The sequence below is a fragment of the Crocodylus siamensis genome, chromosome 1 (genome assembly GCF_052110815.1).
Source record: "Crocodylus siamensis isolate JL-2025a chromosome 1, ASM5211081v1, whole genome shotgun sequence".
NCBI lineage: Eukaryota > Metazoa > Chordata > Crocodylia > Crocodylidae > Crocodylus > Crocodylus siamensis.
In genome coordinates, this window is record NC_143395.1 from 228,658,917 (window position 1) to 228,671,969 (window position 13,053).

Here is a 13,053-nt window from a genome sequence, read left to right on the forward strand (position 1 = left end):
CTGTTAAACGAAGCTGTGTTGAATTCATGTACCTTACCTAGAGATCAGTGCCATATTCATCATATATTATTGTATGTATGACAGGCAACCCAAAGTTATGTTGACGAATATCCTGAGGACGGAAATAGGAAGAAAATACACACAGAACCAGCTTATAACTGATGCTAATATATCTGACGATGACAAAGTGCAGTCAGATCTACCAACTTCGTCTTCTGTTGCCAGCCTAGGGATTTGGCAAATATTAAACCCTCCTCTCCAAAACCTTTTTCAGTCCAAAAGGTATGTTGCTGAGTACACTCTTACTCTGTTTCAGTACTGCTTTGCTTCATGTTGCATACAAAGTCTTTAATAGTTTGCTTGCAATTGTTGTTCATAACAAAGAATTCCTCTTTGCATGGTAGCTGTTTCTTGTTGTTGCCAGCCTTACTTTCACCCTCACCATAGCAGACTTTGTTAGGTTTGCTTGCAACTGTCACTTTAGGCCATAATATTCGAGAGAGAGTGTGCCATCCATGCCCTCATGCAGTTTCTGATCCATTGTTTTCTACATTGAACTCTATTAAAAAAAAAAAACTTTATTTAAATTCTGGTTCAGTCTTTGGACCCTTGTAATCTACATATTTCTCCTCACCCTCATGAAAAGAAGAGACCACATTCACATCCAGCCAAGCCCTCTTCTCTCCTTCCTCCAGACAAGAAATACTTGCAGTTCTTGTCTTCTCTAATTGTTCTTCTGGAGCTAGATATTTCTCATCGCTGACTACCTCTGCTCCATCAGCAGCTTGATGACAGCCCTGCAAATACTAAGGTACTCTGAAAAGAGAATCTGTACATCTGAATAGAACAGGAGTGCAAAGAACAATAATTGGACATCATCTGAATGTTGTGCTGTAACGTGCCCCAAGTAGATCAGTACTCAGAGATGATACTGAAAGAGGAATATGCAATGAATAACCAGGAGGCAACATGTACAGAATCATAACAGATACAAACAAGCAATGACTGTCTATTATTATTTGGAATAAGTCACTGTGGAAATAGTAAAGCATAAGCAACAAAATTTGAGGACAGTGAGAAGTCAGCCAGCAACCACAAAAGACAGCAAGTTGATTTTGATGATGTCAGATGTTTCGTGACAGTCTTGAACATTTTAACTGCTGATCAATATATTTTGTCATCTGATTGGTTTAACTTTGGTGCTTATTTCATCTAACACGTAAATTCATCTCAGTTTCATAATCAGTTGCTTGAAGAGTGTTACCTGGGAGCTGTGACCAAGGACTGGAATGAAGTACTGAGTTTTTTTGTGATACCTGGTTGACTGCTGATGGTCAGGCATTTGAGTGAATCAATCTGACAGTAAGCTTTGTTTTGTTAGAGACTTTCTGTTAATAGGAAAATTACTTTTTTCACTCCATACTTCTATCAAATGCTTTGCAATTTCAATTTCACATAAAGTTTTATGGTGAGAAATATTGTGTGGACAGGGAACTGCAAAATCTTAAGGTGAGATGTCAAAGACAAGACTGTTAATGTGCTGTTTAATTCTACAAATGTCATGTTTCTGTCCCCTCTCTGTTTGACTACCCAGCTTCTTAATGTGGTCTGTTACCATTGATTCTGATGTGACCTGCTTGAGTTAGACTGTTCGCTTCTCAGTGGAGAATCTTGTTTTATGACTATAAAGGCCTGTGGGCAAAATTATGCTTTCTTAGTATTATTGATGTTTGGTGTTACCAAGCTATTAAGATACCTACACTCAGCCAGAAGTTTCTGTGTCCAGAACTCAGTGTAGTATTTGTCGTTTCTTGTTATGTATGGCAGGCATCCCAAAGTTATCTTGACAAATGTCCTGAGGACAAAAGTTGGAAGAAAATATGCAAAGAGCCATCTTAGCTCTGATGCTAACATATCTGATGCTGACAAGTTACAGTCGGGTCAACTACCCTCATCATCTGTTGCCAGTCTACAGACATGTCAGATATTATGTCCTACTCTTCAAAGTTCTTTTCTGTCCAAAAGGTATGTGATTCAGTACTGATTTTTTTTTTGTCTTTCTTTCCCTGAAATAACATAACTGATATAAAAGATAATTTGCCTGAAACAGTTTTTATCAGAACCTCCCTTGAAGCAATAGTTGAATTTCCTGAGTTCAAACTAACATGCTGCCAACAGCCAACCTTTTTAACTATGCTTTAATCTGATTCTTGATACATCTGCATTATTAGGTCAGTTCTTTTATCAAAAAAAAACATAGATATAAGTGTGTACAATATCTAGGTATGGTTATAGGCTTCTTGTATCATTACATTGGTTTGAAATTATGTCTAAAACCAGTCAAAATGTTACCCTCCTGTTGTTGAGAGATTTGCTGGCTTGATTTCAGGTAGTTTCTTTACAACATTTCCCCAGGGTGCTTGTGCATACTGATATTTTACATCTTCCTAGAGCCACAGTTAGTCTCTCAGTGCTGTCAGCAAAATACTACGATCTAAGGGTTGCTTTTTTCATTGCTTAATTTCTACTTTTCTCGTCTTCTTTCCACATTTACCTAGACATGAGTATCATTATGGGGCTTGACATGTGGAACCAGTGGCAAGCAGGGCTGTGCAAAATATCATTGGGTGTTTTGTTTTGACACTGTTTTGAGTCGTTTTGAGCTTGAAACAGCGAAATTGAAATGAAAAGCTTTGAAACGAAACAAGGACACTTGAAACATTTCAAAATGTTTTGAGTTTCGAAGCTGGGCTTCCTTGCAGGGAAACAGAAACAGAAGCAGTGAGTGTGAGGCCCCGTGGTGCCAGAGTTGGCAGGAGCGTGGGCTGTGAGCTGGCACATGGGGCTGGAGCAGCCAGCAGGCAGGCATAGGGGTGGGGAGAGGCAATGGCCATGGTGAGAAGCTTTGGTAAGAAGCAGCAGTAACCAATTAGTTCTATTTACATTAATGTCTATGGGGAAATGAGTTTCACTTAACGCGGTTCCACTTAATGCTTGGTTTTCCTGGAACCAGTTAAGAGTGTTAAGTGGGGGTTGCCTGTACCCTTTTATTATTTATATTCATTCATTCCTTTCAATTTATTCCTCCCCCAAAATCCTTTTTGCTTTTGTTAGTCTATTTTGATTCTTTTCCCCCAGAAAAGAAATCTGTGCTTTCTTTCACGTGTGCATTTCATTCACTGTGCAGGGAAGCACAGCATATATTGCATATTATAATATATAATTTATTCAGGAATAAATACATACATTTGTATATTTTATTTATTACATAAACACATACAAACAATTATCTACATATTACATTAATACAGATTACATCACAGAAGAACACAGATTTTCCAGCACACCAAACACACTATGAAGTGTGCTGAAAAGGCAGCTGGCAAGCCGTCAGGGAGGGGCAGAAGAGGGGGGTAGAGGGAGAGCTGTAATTTCCACCACCCAAATTGAGACGTAGCCTCTTTCCTACAACTAGCAGGCATAAGGCTTCTAGTTCTACTGGCAGCAAGGAGAGGGGAGCAGTGCCATTGCCTGAGTCTGCATCCCCTCCAAAAACATGAGCCATAACCCATTGTACCACCACCATAACAACAAGCAGCACCAACATGACAGTCTCCTCCACCCCCATTTCACTTCCCATCTTGAGCCTCCCAGTGCCAGAGGAAGAGCTGGAGCTGAGCTGGATCAGAATGCCATAGCAAGGGAAATTCTGGGGAAAGAGGGAGAATCATTTGAGTTTGTGCTCCACGCCCTTCAGGTTTCCCTTACAGCCAGGTCTCCTTCCCCAGAAGGCACTTTGGAGGAGGCTGAGGTTGTGGAGGCAAGTGGCTCAGCTGAGTCCACTCCTCCTGTTGCCTGCTGAGGAGGAGGAAAAGGCAGCATTCACATATGCATCCACACCCCAGAAGTGAGAAAGTAGCGTGGTCTGGGACAGGCCAGCATTGAGGGGGGAGCCGGAGGGATGTAGCAGGGATAAGTGGAGAGGTACCTGGGGAGTCAGATGTCCAGCAGGCGGCAGTGTGTCAGAATTCCAGTGTCTATATTGCGTCCATGAGTTTCTGTATCTAGGAGGTTAATGAAGTGCAGTTCATAGGCTTGTCTGTGAAAACTGATTTGTAAATTCCCTTTGAGGATCAGTCCTGGGAGATTGGAGACAGGTAGTTGGGTGTGATAGATTTTTGGTGTGTGCTCATTCTGGTGTGTGCGTTTGTTGCTTGGTGTCTCATACATATTTTCTATTGGGGCACTTAGTGCCCTGATGGAGATGTGTATTATGAAGATACCTCCATACTGGAGATGTTGTTGGCAGGTTTTGCATGTCTTGTCATGGCATGGTCTGGATCCATTCGCTATGTTTTGGGCTGTAGGAAGTTGGCTTCTGGTGATGAGGTTAGTGAGGTTCAGTGCTTGTTTGAATTTACAAACGGCTTTTCACAGGCAAGCCTATGAACTGCACGTCATCAACCTCCTAGGTAGTAGGTACAGAAACTCATGGACTCATTATAGACATTGCAGTTCTGACACACTACAAGACATACTACAACCTGCCAGACATCTGACTCCCCTGGTACCTCTCCACTTTTACCTCTGCTGCTATATCCCCCACATCTCCTCCCACTGCAGCCTGTCCCTCACCCCCTGGCACCTTCATTTCCATTTTTACTGACTGGCTTTCTTGCCTGCATTGCATGCCAGCCTCTGGCTTCTTTACTATTCCTTTCATCCAGGAACAACGCATGCACGCACACAACTGCAGGTGCTTCATCAGCCTGACAAAGGATTTTTCAACCTGAAAGCTTGCTAAGATACATTTCTCTAACTATTCAGTTGGTCTACTAAAAGATATCAGATTGACCCAAAGAACCTTGTCTGCCAGCACCATGTCTTTAGACCAACATGGTTACAGCCTTCACACCTAGCACCTGCCCCTGGTCAGCTGACTGGAAGGATGTGGGGCCCTGGGCACATCCAAGCCCCAGAGCTGGGGCCGGCAGGGAGACTTCTCTGGCAGCTGCTGGAGAAGCAGCTCCTGCAGGAAAGGAAAGAAAGGCTCTGTCACAGTTTGGCCACTTGAGATGCTGGTAGTGCTAGTGTGCTGCTTACTTACCTGGTTGTTATTTAAAGTGGTGGACTGGACTGAGGCTGTAGGGGAGGAGGAGACCTCATTGGGGCACACTACTGTGTCGTGTAGAGGTCCCAGCGCCAGTGAGGGTGCCCCTTAACACGCACAGTCACGCATGCCACAAGCTTTGCTTGTCAGCAGTTTAAGGTGCACTTTTCCAGAAACCCCTGTACCTATCTTCTTGAAACTTGACAGGCTGTGTGGCTTCAGCAGGGGCTACCACCCCTGCTTTTTTCATTTGAATCGGGCAAGAAATGACAAAGTTATAGGCATATTTATGATTCCCCATTATAGCCTATGGGCAAAATGTTGAAATGTGTCAAAACAGCGAAATAGTTTCGACAAAATGAAACAGAAGAGAGCTTTGAAATGAAATGAAGTGATGAAACAAAATGCTGTCCCTTTGAAATGGAAGTCAAAACAAAACAGAGCTCTTTCGCACAGCCCTAGCAAAAGACATCTGACTAGGATTGCCTAATGTTAGTTTTTCTCTGAGTGATCAATGCAGTATTAGTTTTTTAAGAGAACAGCACAGAAAGTAGAGACACCTGAACATCAGCAAGAACAAAAAGGAAATGGAAGAAGAAAATAAAATGCTAGAGAAGTCTGGTAAATGGACAACTAATTTTAATATATCCTTAAAAATTCCTGTAGAAACCCAGGTCATATTCCTCACCTTTTAGAAACGTTAAAATTTATGTTAACAAGGATCTCAGTCTCTTTTGCTCCAAGCTGCTGTAAGTATTCCTTAACAATTAATTTAGGGAAAGCTACATTTAAAACAGGATTTATACTTCAGTGAATTGAGCCTGATACTACTTTGGTTCATGGTGTTCCTTTCCTCATTCTTAAAATTTTGATAGGAACACTGAGTATCTGCAAGTTAGCTTGATGCACAAAAGTTTGAGTTTTTTAGCTTATAGGATATACATCAGTATATGTATATTATACAGAAGGAACCCATTTTTTTCTTTATGGAGGCACTGCTCTTCTTACTGATTGTTCCTTTATAGCCAAGATAATTTTGAGAAACAGAAATAGGTCAACTAGAATTTAGTCTTCAAATATGTTATGAAACTATTAGTGACAGTGAATGGAAGCCTGAGAGGTGTATTCTCATGTGACTAGGTATAGCGTTGGAATGATGTTGATTCTTGTGTGTATTTTTAGAGACAGTTTCTGAATATTTTTACATAGCTCTTTGTATTTGAGAGAATAGGTAAATGAACACCATGAACATATATATATTTAAATATCTGGGAGACAGCTACTGTACGTTTTACGTGAAGCCACATGTTGGAAAAAACAGTGCTGATTTTTCAGTTTTGAAATTGCTGATTGCTGTTTTGCAGTGTGCCGCCATTTTTATAAGTGTACTCTGTTTTTGGCTTTTATGAAAGGAGAGTAAAGTGGTAGGTAAAAATGTATTAAAATGAGAAAATTGCAATAGAGGGAGGCCAAAGCTTTTAGCAGGAGATGGAAACATCTTTATGAAATTAGTTTAAATGAGCCAAATGTAAACAGTTCCCCTCCACATCTTCTCTAGTTAGTGCACTAAGTAAAAGGACTGAAGTGAACAAGTCAGTGTTTCAGAAAGTGGTTCCCATATAGTGAGGTTTCTTTGGTTTTTGAGAGATTAATTTCCTGTCTGTATTTGTTACAAACCTTTGTCAACCTGTGCATTGAGGAGAAATGTCAGAATTTTTTTGCAGCGCATGCTAAAATGATGAATATGCAACATAGGGAGAACTATTTTCAGGAATCATATGTCATTTTTAATGGAAATGAGATTATTCTCTGAATATATTATACAAAGTCCGACAAGAACATTTGCTGTAAGCATACTGGTGGAACATTCTGCTAGTGAGGTGTCTGTCTTGGACTCAAGTTTTATTCTGGTCTCCATTTTCTCTCTAATGTTTCTGCCCAAGATACTCTTGTGACTTGGTTTCATTTTTCTGATCATCCCTTCACACATCTAGCTCCTCAGAGACCATGCAAATGCATCCACTTTAAGGTTCATTTTAACCAGAGCCATGAGAAGGGGCTGTGTTGTAAATGAAAATCCTGTCTGTTATGTATAGTGGAAATAAATAATAAATGTAATGTAATTTCTAAAATATATGTAAGTGCATGTTAGAGACTGGCTGGTCTGCCAGTCCCCACTGGGGAAAAATACGGGCTTGTTAAGCAGAATGAGATTAATTAAAATACATCAATTCTTTTAAATTGGTTAGAATTAGAAAGCTTGTGTTGCACTCAGGGGGAAAGTAGAAGCAGAGTTGCTTATGTTTTTCTTGTCCAGGCATTTTCATCTTCAGAGGGGGAAGGTGTTTCAGAGGCAAAACGTTGATTTATTTAGAAGTGTTTAGAACTGTGCTTTCCAAATTTTTCCTCAGCATGGCCTCTTACCCCCAACCTGCAGCCCCACCCCCAGGTGCCCCCCACTCCCTATTCACAGCCCCCTGGCCCTGAGGTGCCTCTCAGTCCCAACCTGCAGCCCCCTGGCCCTGCCAATTTAATGTTCACTCCTGACCCACTGCTGGTGATGCTGACTCCCAACCCGCCACCCCCCCGGCCCTGCTGGTGCCTCTTCCTCCCAACTTGCAACCCCCCCAGCCCCCCATGTGTTCCAGAGCCAGGGCCTGCAGCCCCCTGTGGGAGCTGCTGCGGCCAGAGAAGACTGTTGTGCCTGGCTCCTGCCCCACCCCCATCCCCTCCCCTGTGGTTGGCACAGCTGGAGCAGACCTCATGTGGGGGGAGGGTAGGATTCAGGCTGCCTGCTGCAGGCTTGGGGCTCCCTGCCCTGCTGCCCTCCCCCTGGGGCTCCACAGCCCAGCAGGTGGGACCTAATGCGGGAGGGAGCCCCGCATTGCCATGGCTGCCAAGCTGAGCCACCCCCTGCCCATCCAACAGCACTGGGGGCACAACTCTGTGCCGTGCTGCACCTCACCTCGGCAGCCATAATTGTGCAGCATTCCTTCCAGCGCTGGATCCTGCCTGCTGGGCTGCGGAGGCAGCTTCTGCCTGGAGCTGCTTCTGCCTCGCTGTAGCCCCTCACCCTGCTGTGGGCACAGAAATCTTGTGACCCCAGTTGCTGATGTTGCGACCCCATTTGGGGTTACGACCCACCATCTGGGAACTGCTGGTCTGGAACTATGTATCAACAAGGTGTGAAATGTTCTACTAGATCAGAATGGTTGTAACTTTCACTCTCTCTGTCTGTCTGTCTAAGATGCAAGGCAGTAGAGAATCAAGCCCAATGTATTTAGTAGCCTTGTAATATGTGGTTGCTCTTCTTGGTAGTTCTGACATACAATTTAGGCTGCAGCGTGTTGTTGGCTACGGGATGTTGCCTAACAAACTGAGTACCAGGGATCCAGGTTTTCCATTTCTGATGGGGGAAAAAGCAGGCTAAAACGCAGATTTTTCATTTTAGCAGAGAAACCCATGGATTTTGCAGTTTGCAGCGAGCTCTCTGTGAGCTGGCAGAGTTCCAGCTGGGAGGGAGCAGGAGGAGGGTGGTTAGGCAGGGGGCACCATGTGCATGTACATGTGGCTCCAGGCAGCTTGGAGAGCAGCTCCCGCAGGTAAAACGGGGGGAATTGAGGTCCCCGTAGGGGGGGGAGGGAGTTGGGCAGGGTTAGGGCTGGAGCTGATGCCCAACTGGGCAGTGTGTGGGGCTTGGGGCTTGTGCTTTTAGCTTCAGTTACTATGGGATAGGAGCAGATAACTTAAACTGTTACAGAGGATCAGCCTATCTACACTTGTGATCAGTAAGTCACCTTTTAAAGTGGTGTACTTTTTTGTCTGCTCACAAGTTAAATTGCTAACAGTTTCTTTACAGTGTCATATTCTTATGTTGAACACCTTTTAGAACATTGTTTTGTATTGTAATGTCAATACTTGTAGCAGAGTATTTCCATGGGGAAGACTGAATTAGTTTGTGTTCTATTCTGCCAAGTTTCACAGTATTACAAGTGAAGCAGGAATGCATAGTCTGATCCTACTCTGGTTAGTCAATATGATTGCAGGATCAAGGAGAATTTATTGTTAATATTTTTACAGGTATGAATGCCACCCCAGAAAATCAGATGACAGTCTTTTAAAATTGACTGAACCTTTTGAAGAAACTGCAAGCGATAACATTGTCATCAACGTTAGAAGACATGATGTTCAGAAGAAAGGTTTGTAGTGAGGAGCAATGTTGTTTTGCATTTAGATGCTTGGACAATACATTTAGGCTGCATATAGACATTTGGGAAAGTTAGAGTTTAGATTGAGTTAGCAGGGGGAGGGGTTGGGAGATGGAGGAGCAAGCAGGGTCTGTGGGGGGAATTGGGTGGCAGGTGGGGTCTGCAGAGGGATTGGGGGGTAGATGGCATTTATGGAGGGGGATCTTGAGGGCAGGTGGAGTCTGTGGGAGGGATTGCGAGGGCAGATAGTGTAAATGGGAGGGGAATGGAGGTGGGGGCAGGCAGAGTCCATAGTGGGGATTGGAGGGCATCTGGGAGTGTTTGGCTGGATTGGGGAGGGGGGAGGAGGGGGCTTGTGGGACCTACAGAGGGGAGGCAGTTTGGGGGCTGTCTTCCCTGGGATCAGGGGCTATTTTTAGTCCTTTGACCCCCAGGCAAACAACCATCACCCCCAGCAAATCAACAACCCCCTACTACGAACCACTTGCCCCTTCCCCCTACCCTGACTTGCTTGGCTCCCAGCAGTAGTGAACCCCAGTAAAATTGGCACTGAGACCAGCTTGCAGGATGGGGATTCAGCAGGCTATGGCGCAAGTGGGGGAGGCTGTCCTTTGGAGGGAGGGGCTGGGGGGCTTAAAAATAGCTCAGTGCCAGGGAGGGAGTAGAAAAAGAACAGTCTGGGCCTGGGCCAGTGCCTGGCTTTCCCAGCCCTGGGAACTGTACAGAAGTTCAGAACAGTTAGATGTGTTTAACAGTGGTCAACCCAATCTAAGTTAGGTGCATCTCAGAGGTAGGTTTAACTTCTGTACAGTTTACACTTTGATCAGCCTAAGTAGTGTGAGGTCTGCAGCTGGGCAAACTAAGTTAGATCAGACAGCCAATTTCAACCCAATCTAACCTGTCCGTAACTCCCCAAATGTCTGTATGCAGCTTGAGAGTCCCTAGGGTTTGGGGGAAAAAATTCTTAACTTGTTTGTCCTTGAGTTACTGTATCTGAAGTAGAGGACAATATCAAGCTTTGCAAGCAGTATATGCATTGTCTCATAATATTGTTTTTAACTATGGTAGGAAATGTATATGCAGGACCAAACCTTCATTTTAAATAGTGGTAATGAGATAACTTAGACCTGCAGACAGGAGTAAATTAAAAGACAAGTCTCAAAACTCTTTTCTTTATTTATAATACACATTTCCTTACATCTTAAAGGATGAAAAGTATTAAAGTGCTAAAATATTGAACAAGCACTCTACAGCCATCATTTTATCTACTGCTACAAACAGCTAAACTTGTGTGGTATTGTGTGCTAGCTTCTTGACATTGATCACCAATGTTCCACAGATTAAGACAGGATGTGGAGACCACCATATCCAGCTGAAACGGCAAGAGGGTTTAGAAAGGCAAAATGTGAATTACCCACATAAGAATTTGGATTAGATAGTGAGGATAACCCTCCTACTCTGAAGGTAGCTGTGAGCTCAGTTGCATCTTTTACTAATTTTTGTGCTCCTGAAGATTTCAGGTTTGTCACTTTTTAAATTTAATATATTCTTTAATATTTAATTTAATATTATAATATTTTTCTTTCTATCTCTGTTTTATTTTGGGACAATTATCTCATAATTGTACACAAGAAAATTGGGGGAAAAATCTCTTGTGGAAGCTAATACATGCTTTTATTTAAAACATCCTGAAAGAGAGCTGAAAATAAAATCTTTAGGAATGACCACCAGTAAATTGTATAGTCTGTGTCCCATTAAGTGACTTTTTAAATATTAAATCTTTTGATATAGAAAATAAGGAAGCTGACCACCAGGATAAAAGGAGTAAAAATCTGAACAACACGTCTCTTGACTGCAGGGAAGCAAGCTGTCTGAATTCTGAGAAGAGAAAAAGAAGATTTAGTGGGCATCTTTCTGATCAATGTAATACACGTTCTTCAGAAAAATTATTACTGTCCTGTGTAAGTAGTAATTCTGTTTTACTAAAGTATTTTCATGCTTCAACAGAAGCAACTAAAATCCAAAGTTCATAACAGTATCTAGTAAATTAGTCTTAATGGCTGCGTATAAACATGCAGAAATGCTTGCTCATACATGTGCTTGTTGGTGTTCTCATTAAAACACATTGGAGCAGACTTGATTAATCAAATCTGCTCTGTGTTCTATTTAGAATGCTGCAGCATCAGATGTATTAAGCACCTGCAGGTTTAAAAATGGCCACAGAGCACTTTAACTAAACCTTGTTGATTTAAGGTTTAGGTAACGCATCCTGCAGCCATTTTACGTGGAGGAGTGACACTGCATTTTTAAATAGAGTGGCTGCCCAGGAGCTACTCTAATTAGCTCCTGTGCCGTGTCTGAGTATGTGTGTAGGCAGCCAAGTGCAGCTCCCAGCTGCAACTCAGAACTATTTCTGCAAAGTGTTCTGACTTACAGCATTACCCCAGACCAGACAGAAGTTCACTGTTGGTTCCAGGGGGAGGGGCATCTAGGTGCAGTCTGGGAGCAATGGCCATAGGCTTTTTCTGTCGGTGCTCACTGTTTTCACAATGGGAGGTGGGGAAAGGCAGCAGAGGGAGCTTGTTCTTGGGGCTCCCCAGCTGGTGCTGAAGGGTGGGGTGGATGAGTACCTCAGATAGGCTCTAATACCCTTGCCCCACCCCGGGGGGGAAGGGCAGTTGGGGGGGTTAAAAACCCCAGACTGAACTCCCTCTGCTCCCTTTCTCCCCCTCCCATTCTGAAAACAGCAACAGGCTGGGAGTTCAGCAGACACAAGTTACAAAAGATGCTACATTTTGAAACATCATTATCTGACATCTCATGTAACCAGGGGTCAGATTTTCACCTGATCGGCCATTTTTGAAGCTGTCTGCAGCCGTGTGCTTGTGTTTGGTCACAGCTTTAAGCTGGTTTCTGTGGCCAGATCAGGTGAAAATTGACACTTCTGTGTGCATCATAAAACACATCATGTGCCCCTAATTGATTTCTGGTGTTGAATAGAATCTTGAAGTCTCTTTCTTTTTATTAGTCTATAATGACACACACACAAACCCTGATCCTGGAACATTTACATTCTCTATTTGAGTAGTTCCATACGAATTTGTATGACTAAGCAGCTATGCAAAGTTACTTTTGTAAGTGCTTTTAGGATCAGAGTCCAAGTAGCAGAATTTTACAGGTATGTTCTGTTGCTTCTTTTATTGCATCTTGCATTTTCAGAATTTTTTTTATGTATATTGTAATCTAAGATGCTAAACTATACCTTTAAAATATGAGTCGCATTAATTAGCATGGCCTTCCAAGTAAACTATTTTAAATAAATTGTAATCAAAAATATTAACTGCAGTGTAAATATAGTATCAAAGCTTCCTTCACTAACAGAATCCAAATGCCTATGAACCTTGAAAGAAGTTAAAATGAAAAATTATTAGAGTTCTTAGATTCTTGAAGAAGGTATCAACAACAAATATATTCTTTTTGTTCATGAAGCAAGCAAAACTGGGAAAGAGCTGAACCGAGGGAATGTAAAATCAAGGGTCTACTGTAAGTTGTCTTTGTTCAGTCATCTGAATTCTGTGATCAGGGCTGACCCTACCAGAGTGCAGGGCCTGGGGCAAATCAGCCTGTGCAGGACCCCATTAACATTCTTCTAGAGCAGGGTGGAGGCAGCAGCCCTGGTGCTTGTGCTGAGGTTGCTGCTGCTGATGTAGCCCTCCACAGGGGGCTGCCTGCAGC

General features: G+C 42.8%; 1 protein-coding gene across 6 annotated transcripts in view; it reads left to right on the forward strand.

The window, feature by feature from the left end:
- Nucleotides 1-13,053, forward strand: part of SENP7 (SUMO specific peptidase 7) — a 66,023-nt gene that overhangs the window by 18,200 nt on the left and 34,770 nt on the right. For 4 of the 6 annotated variants that reach the window (XM_090058419.1, XM_090058443.1, XM_090058436.1 and 1 more), the window contains exons 5-8: nucleotides 85-282; nucleotides 1,828-2,025; nucleotides 9,191-9,309; nucleotides 11,110-11,279. In XM_090058419.1, coding sequence (XP_089914545.1) covers nucleotides 85-282; nucleotides 1,828-2,025; nucleotides 9,191-9,309; nucleotides 11,110-11,279 — 685 coding nt within the window. The remainder of the gene's footprint in view (nucleotides 1-84; nucleotides 283-1,827; nucleotides 2,026-9,190; nucleotides 9,310-11,109; nucleotides 11,280-13,053) is intronic. The other 2 variants (XM_090058453.1, XM_090058462.1) reach the window with 2 other exon arrangements.